Here is a 13,343-nt window from a genome sequence, read left to right as displayed (position 1 = left end):
CCAAGAAAGTTTTGGAAAACAAAGGAGGTTAAGGATAGCTGGAAAAATTATAGCTGTCTATGGTAAACTGGATCCAAAACCACTAGCTGAAAGGATCTAACACCACCAAGTCTTCCTTTTCATAGAAAAGGGATATATGTTCCCGTATTTTATCCCTTTCTTCCTAAAACTCGATCGAAGCCACCAATGGGACTCTAAGTGTCATGGAGGGGCCATTTGAAATCTTATCTTTCCATTTTAATCGGGACTCACCAACAAGGTGGAGGTAGAAGAGACACATGCCAATTCATATGTTTTGATATGCACTATTCTTCCTTCCCTAAAACCCAAACATTCAGCCAAATGCCTTAGGACACATATCTGCTATAAATTCATTTTTTATCTAATTTGTCTGAGATCTAAGCTTCCTGTGGAGGTCCAAGATCAAAGGATCCGATTCCTTCTGATGTCAGTGCTGACATATAATGTGTGCTGACTTAGTTCTGTCTATAACCTCACAGTGGGAGGTGGCCAGTCTCCCTGGACACCTTTACACAGTGCACTTTCATTTTGACTAGGGAGTCTGTCAGGTATGTTGCTGATTGGAGCTTCCATGTAAATAATTCATGGAAGATTTTTTAAATGTGTTGGGGCCTGCAAAGGAAAGATAAGCTTGTGTTAGTCTTCATGAATAGATGCAGACTTGAAGAACAAGGGGGAACAGATCTCCAATAACAGTCTCTCAAAAACAAGATAACAATATCTTCAATGGGTGGAAAATAGGTGACTCGTTGTGTTTGATTCCTCTTCTATGAAGTGCTGTTGGTTTTACCAAGGTATAAAAATTCAAAGCCTTTTTTTCTTTTTTAAGTTTGCTTCTATCTGACAATGTATCATTCTTGTTCTTTGGTTATTTGCTGATCTCAGTAAACTATGTCTTTTCCTCCTGGCGGGAGCAGTAATTATGGAGATGACGTAGAACCGGTCAGTAGTTGGCATAGAACCGGTCATAATAGGGAGACAAGGTGGATGGCACAGAAAGTTCCTTCCTGGAAGGAACTCAACATCTCAAGAGGAAGACGAGACTGTCATACAAGGAAAGGTGACCAATAATAAAAGCAGTTGCCCAAGTCAGATGAGAAACTTTAGTCAACAAGTATTGAGGCATAAATCAGTGTAGTTTAAGCTGTCCAGGCATAGTTCTGTAAGGATCTGAAGATCCCATAGGGAAACCTAGGATAACCTGGAAGTTCTCATAGCTCTAAGCAAGAGAATCATCCCATAGTTAGGTCGTATCCCACAGCAGACACATGCCAGGGAAAAGGACTGTGGAAAAGCAGAGAGAAGATAGGAATAACATGGGTTTAGCAGAATATTAATTGATGTATCACAGAAACAATGTAAACAACATGATTATTTTATCTCACTTGACTGCTCCAAATCAAAAATACATCACATCTATTTATATTATGTCATTACCCCCCTTTTCTCACCTCACTTCCCCTTCATTATTAGATGAAATTGAGGTAAGAAATTGGTACCCTTTGCCCCAATACTGTCTGTTAAGAGTATGATACAGACATGATCACTGTCTGCTAATGCACATCAGAACAACTCTTGGGAAACTGAGAGAGGAGATAATATACAGGTCAATAAATCAGCATTTACGTTACATATAAAAGAGTGGTTAAGGAATTTGGAAGTGAGATATAAGAAAAGCAGACATGGGCAATGTTGAAGACAGTATTGCCACAGCCTCCTTCCCCGCTGCTGCCCCCCCCGCCAAGGAGTTTAAGATGGTTCTCAACATTTGTTTTCACTGTAAGGCCCATGAAAGATGACTTTTGCATGCATGCCATATTCCCATGCGTGTATCCAACCCAACATTCTTCTCAACTTCCTGCTGCTATCCTTAACTCTACACTGTATTGTGTGGTGCTTAAAGTACAGACTCTGGAGCCAAGAATTTTGAACTCTGCCAAGTAAGTAAGATCTGCCACTACTTTGCATGTGGTCTTAGGAAGTTACTTAACCTCTCTGTACCTCAATGGTCTCCCTTCTAAAAGGGAGATAATAATAGCACTTGCTTCAGGGGGTTGTTGTAAGTATTAAATTACATATATGTATAATTAGTGCCCAACATGTGATAATTGCTATAATTGCTATTTAAGTGTTATTTTCAATAATTAGCCTGTTCCTCTTCAAAAGACACGTACTGGAACACAAATGAGTAAGGGCGTCTCTAACAGAACAATCTTGAGTTCCTTTTCATTTGTTAAAAAAAAAACTATAATTTAATAAAACTGTTTTTTTAAAGATTCTATTTATTCATTTGAGAGAGAGACAGAGACAGAGAGAGCACAAACAGGGGGAGAGACAGAGGGAGAGGGAGAAGCAGACTCCCTGCAGAGCTGGGAGCCGGACATGGGGCTCTATCCCAGGACCTGGGAATCATGACCTGAGCCAAAGGCAGATGCTTAACCATCTGAGCCACCCAGGTGCCCCAATAAAACTGTTTCTTAAATCGAATCATAATATCTTAATGTTTATAAAAATAGATTGATACATCCCTCAATACACAATGTGTTGTGACAATAAGAAATGCGTGAGGAAGTATTTTCTGAAGGAAGTAAGGCATTTGGGGAGATGAATAAAAGACAGAGAGTGTTGAAAGATAGGATGAAAAAAGATTTCAGCGCTAGGGTATTTTAAGATAATTCTTACAGTTGAGAGATGGGGTAATTAGGGGGAAGAGCTGAGACTTTTGGACTCAGAGAAGGATGCAGCCGGAGACTAAGCACTATGTATCTATAAAGTACTTGAAAGGAATTGGATCTGGACACTCGGATCATAGATACTTTAAGACGTCAAAGTTAGAAAAGGGTATATTTTTTGAAAAAAATGCTTGTAATGTGTAAGCCAGTATGTACATTAAATTTTCATGAAATACTCAAATGAATGGTTCTTTTGTTTCTTCCTCAAGTTATCGTCATCATCACAATAATAACACAACCACAACACAACAGCTGAGCTTTATAGGGTCCTTCATAGTTTACAAGGTGCCAAAACATGTTGTAACTCATCTGCTTTCATGACAGTTTTAGGAAATAGCAGACCAAATTATCCCATATCACTAATAAGAAAACTGCAATTCAAAGGGTCAATTCGTTTTTCTAGTAAACCCAGACATAGGTTCAATAGTTTGTCCCATTCCAAAACTTGTACTCTTAACCACCTGCTCTGAGGTCACGTGCGAGTGCACACATGCACACGCACACATACGCATGCACACACACAGAGTGAGCACTAGCGAGAATTTGAAATTAGGGTCTTTGTTACTGTGAAGTGCCTTTTCATATACGTCATCTGGAAAAGCTTCCCACTTTCTTAACAGAAAAGGAAACTAAAATCAGTGTTCAGTTAACAGTGAGATAATTTCAACAGAAGATAAAAGCAGAGTAAGAGCAAACCCATGTTTTCAAGAAAGCTATAATTTCTTGGGAGGAAATGTAAAATATATTCACATCCTTATATTTACAGCATTCCTTCAAGAAAAACTCATTAGCACCTACAGTCACCAGGAACTTGGACAGCCACCAGTAATACAGCCCGAGAGGAATATTTTTATTTTCAATGGGTTTATTTTCATGTGCACCAAAGAATGTTTTGTGTTTTTTCCTCATGCAATAGAAATGCATTCTGTTTTACTTTCTCTAGATTTCAAGGTCTCTTCTGTCTTCTAATCTCTCATCTATCAATGGGGATAGATCTTAAGTCCTTGACCCATACCTAGATGTTCAATAAATATTAGCCTTCTTCTCTTCCCCACCACTGTTACATCTCGTACTCAGAATCTCTCTGCTTGGCTCTTCAACATCTTTGACTCTGGCCTACTGTTCTTTATTATGTTTTGCTCAGACTATTGCAGTAGCCTTTCAGCTGACCTCCTTCACTCCCCCACTGTTCACTGTCTTCGTTATAGAAAGGCTCTTCTTCCCAAGATGAAAATAATATGTCACTGCCCTATTCTAAAACCACCACCTCATCTTCTGTGATATAAATTCCAGACTCCTTAGTAGAGTTTTCAAGACCCCTTATTTATTTATGGCCTCTATCAAGTATGATAACTTTTTTTCTTTTACCACTCCCCACCCTACATACACATCCACATCTGTATACACAACCTCAATTCTCAGTGTCTGGAGCTATTTTCAGAGTCCCCAATTATCTTGTCTGTTTTTGCCACCCTGCTTTTGCATATGCCATACTGTATATTAGAATGTCTTCCCACCATGTTATGCCTCAAAACTTGAGTCATCTCCTTTGTGAAGTCTTCCTAAGCTTTCAGGCAGTGTTAAGTAATTCCTCTTTTGTCTTCCCTAGTATTTTACTTGCACACTCGCTGTACACACTCACTATAGGGCTCTCACCTAAATCAGCTTAGAGGTCTGTTTCCTGGAGCCCCTGGATAGCAGGGACATGCTCCCAGGACCTGTGTTATCATAAGACCTAGCACAGGCTCCATGCATTTTGTAATTTATGTGGGTCTCCACTATTAGAGCATAAACTCCATGATATTAGGACTGCTGCTTGTTCATCGCTGTATTTCTAGGCCTACCACATAGTAGGTGCTCAGAAATTAATTAATTAATTAACTAATAAACCAGTGAGAAAATAGATGAGTTCTCCAATGAAGAATCTCCAGAGGCTCAGAATGATTCCTCCTGCAACCTAGTTTGAGCACCTGAAAAGGGATTACATGAATGAAATAGAGTAGAGAAAAGAGTAGAATTTGAGAAAAATTTGACAAGTTCATTCTTTTGAGATATTGAATCTGAGGCATTTTGAAACTTCAGAATGAAAATGTTTCAAACCCTCAACAACCAAGATATTTGGCAAATAAATGCAAATCTAAGAGCTGACATTTAAGAAAATTGGTGAGAATGGAATGTATATACAAAATATAAGCAATCTTGGGAAAAAAGATACTCCTAAGTTAGACATCTGGGGTCTTTCTTGTGGATTGTGCTTGCTTGTTCATTTTAATGTGAATTTGTATAATGTTTCTATCTGTGTGAGATAAAGATATCTACAGGGCTATTAATTTAGGGTACATTTTTTATTAAGATAAACTGTAGACAGAGTCAAAAAAGATGCATGTGGAATTAACATAATTATTAGGTAATTATGTTAGATGGTAAAGACCAGGCTAGCTAAATTCCAATCTCATATCTACACTCGGAGGCTTTGTGACTTGGGGCAAGTAACTCCACACTCTGTACCTTTGGTTCTCCATCTGTAAAGTGAGGACAGTAATGGGACTAGCCTTCTGGGGTGGCTGTGAAGATTAAGTGAGTGAATGAATGTAAAGCATAAAGAACAGTGCCTGTCGGGGATGAGTACTCTCTGAGCATTAGTGATCTGAATTATGGTGATTATTATTTATCCAATCTATCACATCAGAGATTCTGGGTGGTGCTTAGCGTGATTCATTTTATTTAACCTTCAAACAATCTTATGAGGTGGGTACTATCAATATAACTGTTTTACAGATGAGGAAACTGAAGCACATGCAGAGTAAGTACAATCCGCACATGTGTTCAGCGAGTAGGGGACCAAACAGGAAATCTAACAACACTTGTTTGATTCCAAGCCTGTATGTACTTTTAGCTGCTTTGCTATGTTGCTTCTAGGGACCATCTCTTGTATATTTAATGTCATAAACATCTGTTTTAGTAGGTTTTACTTAACTGCATCAGTAGAACTCGATATAGCTCTAGTTCATCTTTATTTATTACCCAATAATATGATAGGTTAGTTAGCTCATTCACATATGGCATGATCACATTTTAAAAGGCTAGAAGTGTTATGGTTTATATAATATATCCTGCAAAGAATTGGGATGGATTAGGGCACAAGTGCCCAGATCATCTGTTTACCGTAGCAGTACCAATGTTGTACTCTTCTGAGTTGAATATTCATTCTGTTGAATAGGAAAATAAAATACAAATGAAATGTCAAGGGAAGAAAACTGTAATTAAAACAAGACTGCTAAAATGAAATACATTTTAGTAAATTGTAAAGTAGTACCTGAGAGTAATATGAAATTATACAACTGATGTCCAGAGAGGCTAAAAGACAGGATGAAAGTCACAGAGCCAGCTAGCAGGGAAGGGGGATTGAACCCTGATTTTGTGACTCCAGTCTAGTGGTCCTTCTCTCCTTCCACTATTATACAACCATATATGTACACACTTATATGGATACATGTTTATTGATATGTTTATGTTATCTCTACAGATGTTTAAATTCATATTTTATAGAATCAAAGATAATCAAATTGTGAATTTTTCATAAAAACCACAGTGTTAAGACTAGCTTTTAGATTCAAATTTCTTTTTTTTAAAGATTTTATTTATTTATTATAGAGAGACAGAGAGTAGGGGGTGGGGGAGAAGCAGACCCCGCTGAGCAGGGAGCCCAGTGTGGGGCTCAATCCCAGGAACCTGAGATGGGCTTGAACCCAGGACCCCGAGATCATGACTTGAGATGAAGGCAGGTGCTTAACCGACTGAGCCACATAGGCGCCCCTAGAGCTCAAATTTCTTAATACAAATGTGAGTTGACCAGACTGTGGTCTGGTTTTTGTATTTAAGCCATTATGCTTATAAGGAGAAATCCTTGTTGACTTAGCCACATCATAAAAAGTATTTTTGGGGAAGTGATATTATCAAATTTTAATATTTGTTTGTTTGTTTGTTTGTTTATTAAGTGGAGCCCAATGCAGGGCCCTGAGATCAAGGCCTGAGCTGAGGTCAAGAGTTGGATGCTCAAGGGGTGCCCGGGTGGCTCAGTCATTAAGCCTCTGCCTTCAACTCAGTTCATGATCCCAGAGTCCTGGGATCGAGCCCCGCATCAGGCTCCCTGCTCAGCGGGAAGCCTGCTTCTCCCTCTCCCACTCCCCCTGCTTGTGTTCCCTCTCTCACCGTCTCTCTCTCTCTGTCAAAGAAATAAATACAAATCTTAAAAAAAAAAAGTTGGATGCTCAACTGACTTAGCCACTCAGGTGCCCCTATCAAATCTTAGTTAGATAATTACTATTCATTATAAATTGAGCATGGGATACAGTGGCCTTTTTAGGAAAAATATATTCCTAAAGGCATTTGGAAATCAATAAGCTGATACAACTCAATCTTTAATTGACAGTCTTGTTTCTGAAATGCGAAGTATGTAAATTGAGGGTTCTTAACCTTAACTGATTTGAGAACTAAATCCATTTCTTTTTTTTTTTTGTCTCCCTTTCTCCCTGTTTTTTTTTTTAATTTTATTTTATTAGGTTATGTTAGTCCCCATACATTACATCATGAGTTTTTGATGTAGTGTTCCATGATTCATTGTTTGCCTATAAAACCCAGTGCTCCATGCAATATGCACCCTCCTTAATACCCATCCCCCTACTCCCCTCCCCTCTAAAACCCTCAGTTTGTTTCTCAGAGTCCATAGTCTCTCATGGTTTGTCTCCCCGTCCGATTTCCCACACTTCATTTTTCCCTTCCTACTATCTTCTTTTTTTTTTTAACATATAATGTATGATTTGTTTCAAAGGTATAGGTCTGTGATTCATCAGTCTTACACAATTCACAGCACTCACCATAGCACATACCCTCCCCAATGTCCATCATCCAGCCACCCCATCCCTCCCACCCCCCACCACTCCAGCAACCCTCACTTTGTTTCCTGAGATTAAGAGTCTCTTATGGTTTGTTTCCCTCACTGGTTTCGTCTTCTTTCATTTTTCCCCTCCTTTCCCCTATGATCCTCTGTCTTGTTTCTCAAATTCCACATATCAGTGAGATCATATGATACTTGTCTTTCTCTGATTGACTTATTTTGCTTAGCATAATACCCTCTAGTTCCATCCACATCGTTGCAAATGGCAATATTTCGGGTTTCTTTATGGCTGCATAATATTCCATTGTGTGTATACACACACACACACACACACACACACACACCCTATATCTTCTTTATCCTATTCATCTGTTGATGGACATCTTGGCTCTTTCCATAGTTTGGCTATTGTGGACATTGCTGCTATAAACATTGGGGTACATGTGCCCCTTCAGATCACTACATTTGGATCTTTGGGGTAAATACCCAGTAGTGCAATTGCTGGGTCATAGGGTAGCTCTATTTTCAACTTTTTGAGGAACCTCCATACCGTTTTCCAGAGTGGCTGCGCCAGCTTGCATTCCCACCAACAGTGTAGGAGGGTTCCCCTTTCTCCACATCCCCGCCAACATCTGTTGTTTCCTGACTTGTTAATTATAGCCATTCTGACTGGTGTGAGGTGGTATCTCATCGAGTTTCAATTTGTATTTCCCTGATGCCAAGTGATGTCGAACACTTTTTCCTGTGTCTGTTGGCCATTTGTATGTCTTCTTTGCAATGTCTGTTCATGTCTTCTTGCCCATTTCTTGATTGGATTATTTGTTCTTTAGGTGTTGAGTTTGCTAAGTTCTTAATAGCCCTTTATCTGACATGTCTTTGTAATTATCTTCTCCCATTCTGTCAGTTGTCTTTTGGTTTTGTTGACTGTTTCCTTTGCTGTGCAAAAGCCTTTTATCTTGATGAAGTCCCAATAGTTCATTTTTGCCCTGGCTTCCCTTGCCTTTGGCGATGCGTCTAGGAAGAAGTTGCTGAGGCTGAGGTGGAAGAGGTTGCTGCCTGTGTTCTCCTCAAGGATTTTGATGGAGTCCTGTCTCACATTTAGGTCTTTCATCCATTTTGAGTCTATTTTTGTGTGTGGTGTAAGGAAATGGTCCAGTTTCATTCTTCTGCATGTGGCTGTCCAATTTTCCCAACACCATTTGTTGAAGAGACTGTCTTTTTTCCATTGGACATTCTTTCCTGCTTTGCCGAAGATTAGTTGAGGGTCCATTTCTGGGCTCTCTATTCTGTTCCATTGATCTGTGTGTCTGTTTTTATTCCAGGACCATACTGTCTTGATGATGACAGCTTTGTAATAGAGCTGGAAGTCTGGAATTTTGATACCACCAGCTTTGCTTTTCTTTTTCAACATTCCTCTGGCTATTCAGCATCTTTTCTGGTTCCATACAAATTTTAGGATTATTTGTTCTATTTCTTTGAAAAAAGTTGGTGGTATTTTGATAGGGATTGCATTAAATGTGTAGATTGCTCTAGGTAGCATAAACATTTTCACAATATTTGTTCTTCCAATCCATGAGCATGGAACGTTTTTCCATTTTTTGTGTGTCTCCCTCAATTTCTTTCATGAGTATTCTATAGTTTTCTGAGTACAGATTCTTTGCCTCTTTGGTTAGATTGATTCCTAGGTATCTTACGGTTTTGGGTGCAGTTGTAAATGGGATCGACTCCTTAATTTCTCTTTCTTCTGTCTTGTTGTTGGTGTGTAGAAATGCCACTGATTTCTGTGCATGATTTTATATCCTGCCACTTTACTGAATTCCTGTATGAGTTCTAGCAGTTTTGGGGTGGAGTCTTTTGGGTTTTCCACATAAAGTATCATATCATCTGCAAAGAGTGAGAGTTTGACTTCTTCTTTGCTTGATTGGGATGCCTTTTATTGCTTTATATTGTCTGATTGCTGTGGCTAGGACTTCTAATACTATGTTGAATAGCAGTGGTGAGAGTGGACATCCCTGCCGTGTTCCTGACCTTAGGGGGAAAGCTCTCAGTTTTTCCCCATTGAGAATGATATTCGCTGTGGGTTTTTCATAGATGGCTTTTATGATATTGAAGTATGTACCCTCTATCCCTACACTCTGAAGAGGTTTAATCAAGAAAGGATGCTGTACTTTGTCAAATACTTTTTCTGCATCTATTTAGAGGATCATATGGTTCTTGCTCTTTCTTTTATTAATGTGTTTTATCACACTGATTGATTTGTGGATGTTGAACCAACCTTGGAGCCCAGGAATAAATCCCACTTGGTCGTGGTGAATAATCCTTTTAATGTACTGTTGGATCCTAACTAAATCCATTTCTTCCCCAACTTCTTTTCTCCCACAGATATGAAGATGAAGGTCATTGTGGACAAGCCAAACCAACTCCCCCACCATTCCCTGAATGGAGTGTCCCGAAGGAAAGTGGGCCGGCGCACTGCCCAAGAGGAGGGTGGCTGCCGAGAAGAGGCTGCTGCACCTGCTCCCAGTATTACCAGTGTCACATCCCAGGGGCATGCCTGTGTTCCAGGCTCTCCTGCTCAGCACGCATACCTGCAGGAGACTGGAAACTGGAAGGAGGCCCAAGAGCAGTTGATCAGATACCAGCTGGCAGGCCAAGATCAGAGGTTGCTGTTCTGTCCAGACCTCAGACAAGAGAGGCAGCAGTTGCAGGGGCAGAGCCAGTTGGGCCAGGAAAGAGGCCGTGTGGGGCTTGCTCAAGAGAAGAAAGCCTCTTGTGGTGCTACCTAGGCATTCTATCCTCATTCCCTACACCTGGAAACTATTCAGGAACAGCTGTGATGGACGCATAAATATTGATGTGCTCATGGGCTTTGCTGAGACTTTCATTAAGGACAAAGATATAAAAACAGTAAGTTTGGAGAAGGCAGTTGTCCATGGACCAAAGTCACATTTTTTTTTAATAGTTCTTCCTGTTAGTAGCTGGGTCAAATTTACAACTAGAAGAAAACTATTTGGGGAGACCAGAGATAACCCAAGTGCCCAAGCAGTTTATGAGTGCGCTCATTTTTCAGAACATTGATTTTTAGAGAAGATAATGTGTACAGCTGCTCAATGAAGGAGGGAAGAGGTTATATCATGTGCAGCCTCTCCAGGCTGTGTGCTAGGGGTTCTAATGAAGACCAGAGTAGAGGGTCAACTGGTATCAAGTTAGGTAAGGATACTAAAGGCAGTTTCACCTAATTCAAACATCTGCAGAATGCTCATCAGTGTTCAAACTAGACACCTTAAGCAGCCTGGTTGTGCCCTTGGCTCTGGATCCAAAAGGCCTTATGCTCCAAGGGAGTAAAACAAAGATGGCAGAGGTGAGGAGAATCTCCAGCAACAACTTGCTCTCAGCTTTTCCCAAAATATAAATCAGGATTTTCCAATCTCTGAAAGATTCAGAGGCTCTCCTATGTTTGAATTAGAACAGAGAAAGGAAACAAATGCTTCTGTTGCAGAATTTTAAATAATGATGCTCTGGAACTAGTCCCTTAGTGGGTAGGGACTAGCAGGAAGTCATCATCTGCAAGGCCTCAATGGGAAAGTGTGTCTTACCCTACTCTGAGTTTTCAGGAACATTCTCAGCCCTTTATCCATTCTTTAGATGTATTATAGACATCTCAAACCTTAAACCTGCCTTGAAAGGAGGGAGGCAGCTTTCTCTGTGACACGGTATTGGATTCTGAGGGAGATAACAATTAGGTATCAAGATTGATGTTGTCCAAGAAATTTCAATCCAGGCTGTGTTTAAGAAGGGCATTGATGAGCAATCTGGCCTATAGAAATTACTCTGGAGGTACAAACTGGCTTCCTGCAGTCCTTTTTGTGTTTTGTTTGGGCACTAACAGTATTTAAAAATATAATAAAGAAAAAAATAATAACTTGGCTTGGGCAGATTATGCCTTCTCTAGTTTAATTAATCCCCCCATAACCTGTCCTTTATCTATTTTTTGTAGTTTCTGTGAAGTTATTTGTATTTACAATCCATAGTCCATACATTGAGCCATCAGAGATCTATAATCTTTTTGTACAAAGGCATTTCAGAAGTTAAGGCTTTTGAGAATTATGAAATGATAGCAGTCTTAGCACTACTTCTGTGGGCTTGTCTACACATTCTCCCTTTCACTCCAGTGACTTCTTTTACCACCACAAATTCCAGCCCAGATTTCTTTCCTGAGCTCTACACCATATAGTTAGCTGCCTACTGAGAACTTCCACTAGGTTATCCCACAGCCACTAAGAAGTTAATGCAGACTTAAAACCTGCTCCTCCTCATGCTTGCCCCTAACACAACACACGACATCACTGCACTCTGATTGGAAATCTCAAGGTCAACCCAGACTCCCTGTTCTATCTTACTCTTCCCAGTCATTTAACATCTGTTATATCTACTCCTTCTTTACCCTTCTTCCAACTTTTACTAGCTTCTTACCAATCTTCCATATGCCAAAAGATGGATCTTTCTGGGAGGCAAGTTTGATCCTATTCCTCTGTTTAGGAACAACCATAATTAATCGATTAATTCTCCCTTCACAATTCTTGGGATCCCAGAAGCCAAAATGGACTCTTTGGGCCTTAACAGCAGTAACTTACAGGGCTCTAGCATGTGGCACGGAATTTCAGAGTCTAGTCAGAATCCTCTAACCTATAATTAAGCCAGTCCTCTTTTTCTCCTCAGAAAATGGGAGAACTGGGTAAATACTGGAAGCCAAGACAGTAGCTCTTGGTTCATTTATGTCTGGAGATGAGCTTGTTAGATAAAGCACCACTATCAGCCAACTGTAAACTTATTCAGACCATTAACACAGATGGCCCAGAAAAATATTTCCCAGCAGTGACAGGCTTTATTCTTTGTTGAAATAAATAATTGAAAAGTGTCATGTTCTTCTGTTATTTCAAAGAAATTCTTTTTGCTTCCCATTTCTGATTTTCTATATATGGTGGATTCTTTTCCCCCAAGATACTGAACAAACTAAAATTAAGAGTTCAAAAAACATTTGTAAATATTTCTGGATGTTAAACTCAAGAAGGAAGGATGAAGAGAGCTAGGGTAGTTCCCACCATCTCTCAGGTTTGAGAGGTTGTGTTCAGAGAAGGTACCAGACTTTGAGAGAACTTCGTGTCTCCCTCAGAGTGACAGACTGACCCAGTCTGACCAGGGTTGTGTCCCGCAGCAGATTTGCCCATATTGTTGCCCATTGAGGCTACTGAGAACCAAGAGGCCCAGATCTTTCAAGAATTACTTAGTGAATGGCTCCCTTCCATGTAGCAGTCTAAAATCCCAATGTATGAAATTACTATACATTGAAATGTATGCAAACTCTATGCAAAAATTTGTATGGGGAAATTGAATGTAAATCACATGCAAATATTATTCAACCAAGCTTCTATAAAATCGTACATGTCAATAACAGTAAAGGATTTTAATTAATTCTGTCATTTAAAATTCATGCATTTATTCCATATTTTGTTTCCAGAATTTATAATGTATTCAGTGTCAATTTTGAAAGAGCTATAAGTAGAAGGAATTACTCTACTGAGTGTAGAACAGTTGATTTCAACCTATGTGATAGCACGGTGACTAATTGCAGATATATTTGAGAGATCACATTTCCTGAATGTAATCTTTTAAAAGGGATAAACCATTTTTAT

The 13,343-nt window shown here is 39.5% G+C and overlaps 1 protein-coding gene across 5 annotated transcripts in view; it reads left to right on the top strand.

The window, feature by feature from the left end:
- The window catches only part of PKHD1 (PKHD1 ciliary IPT domain containing fibrocystin/polyductin), a 484,077-nt gene extending 470,967 nt beyond the window's left edge, over positions 1–13,110 (top strand). For all 5 annotated transcript variants that reach the window (XM_025890503.2, XM_073905082.1, XM_073905080.1 and 2 more), the window contains one exon: positions 10,033–13,110. In XM_025890503.2, the coding sequence (XP_025746288.1) occupies positions 10,033–10,436 (404 nt within the window). In that variant the 3' untranslated portion in view covers positions 10,437–13,110. The remainder of the gene's footprint in view (positions 1–10,032) is intronic.
- The last annotated feature ends 233 nt before the right edge of the window (positions 13,111–13,343 follow it).

This window comes from Callorhinus ursinus, unplaced genomic scaffold (assembly GCF_003265705.2).
Source record: "Callorhinus ursinus isolate GAN/ISIS: 27379988/994484 unplaced genomic scaffold, GSC_fseal_2.0 scaffold22, whole genome shotgun sequence".
In the NCBI taxonomy this organism is placed as follows: Eukaryota; Metazoa; Chordata; class Mammalia; order Carnivora; family Otariidae; genus Callorhinus; species Callorhinus ursinus.
Note: the sequence above shows the minus strand (reverse complement) of the source record. Positions and strands in the feature narration are given on the sequence as shown.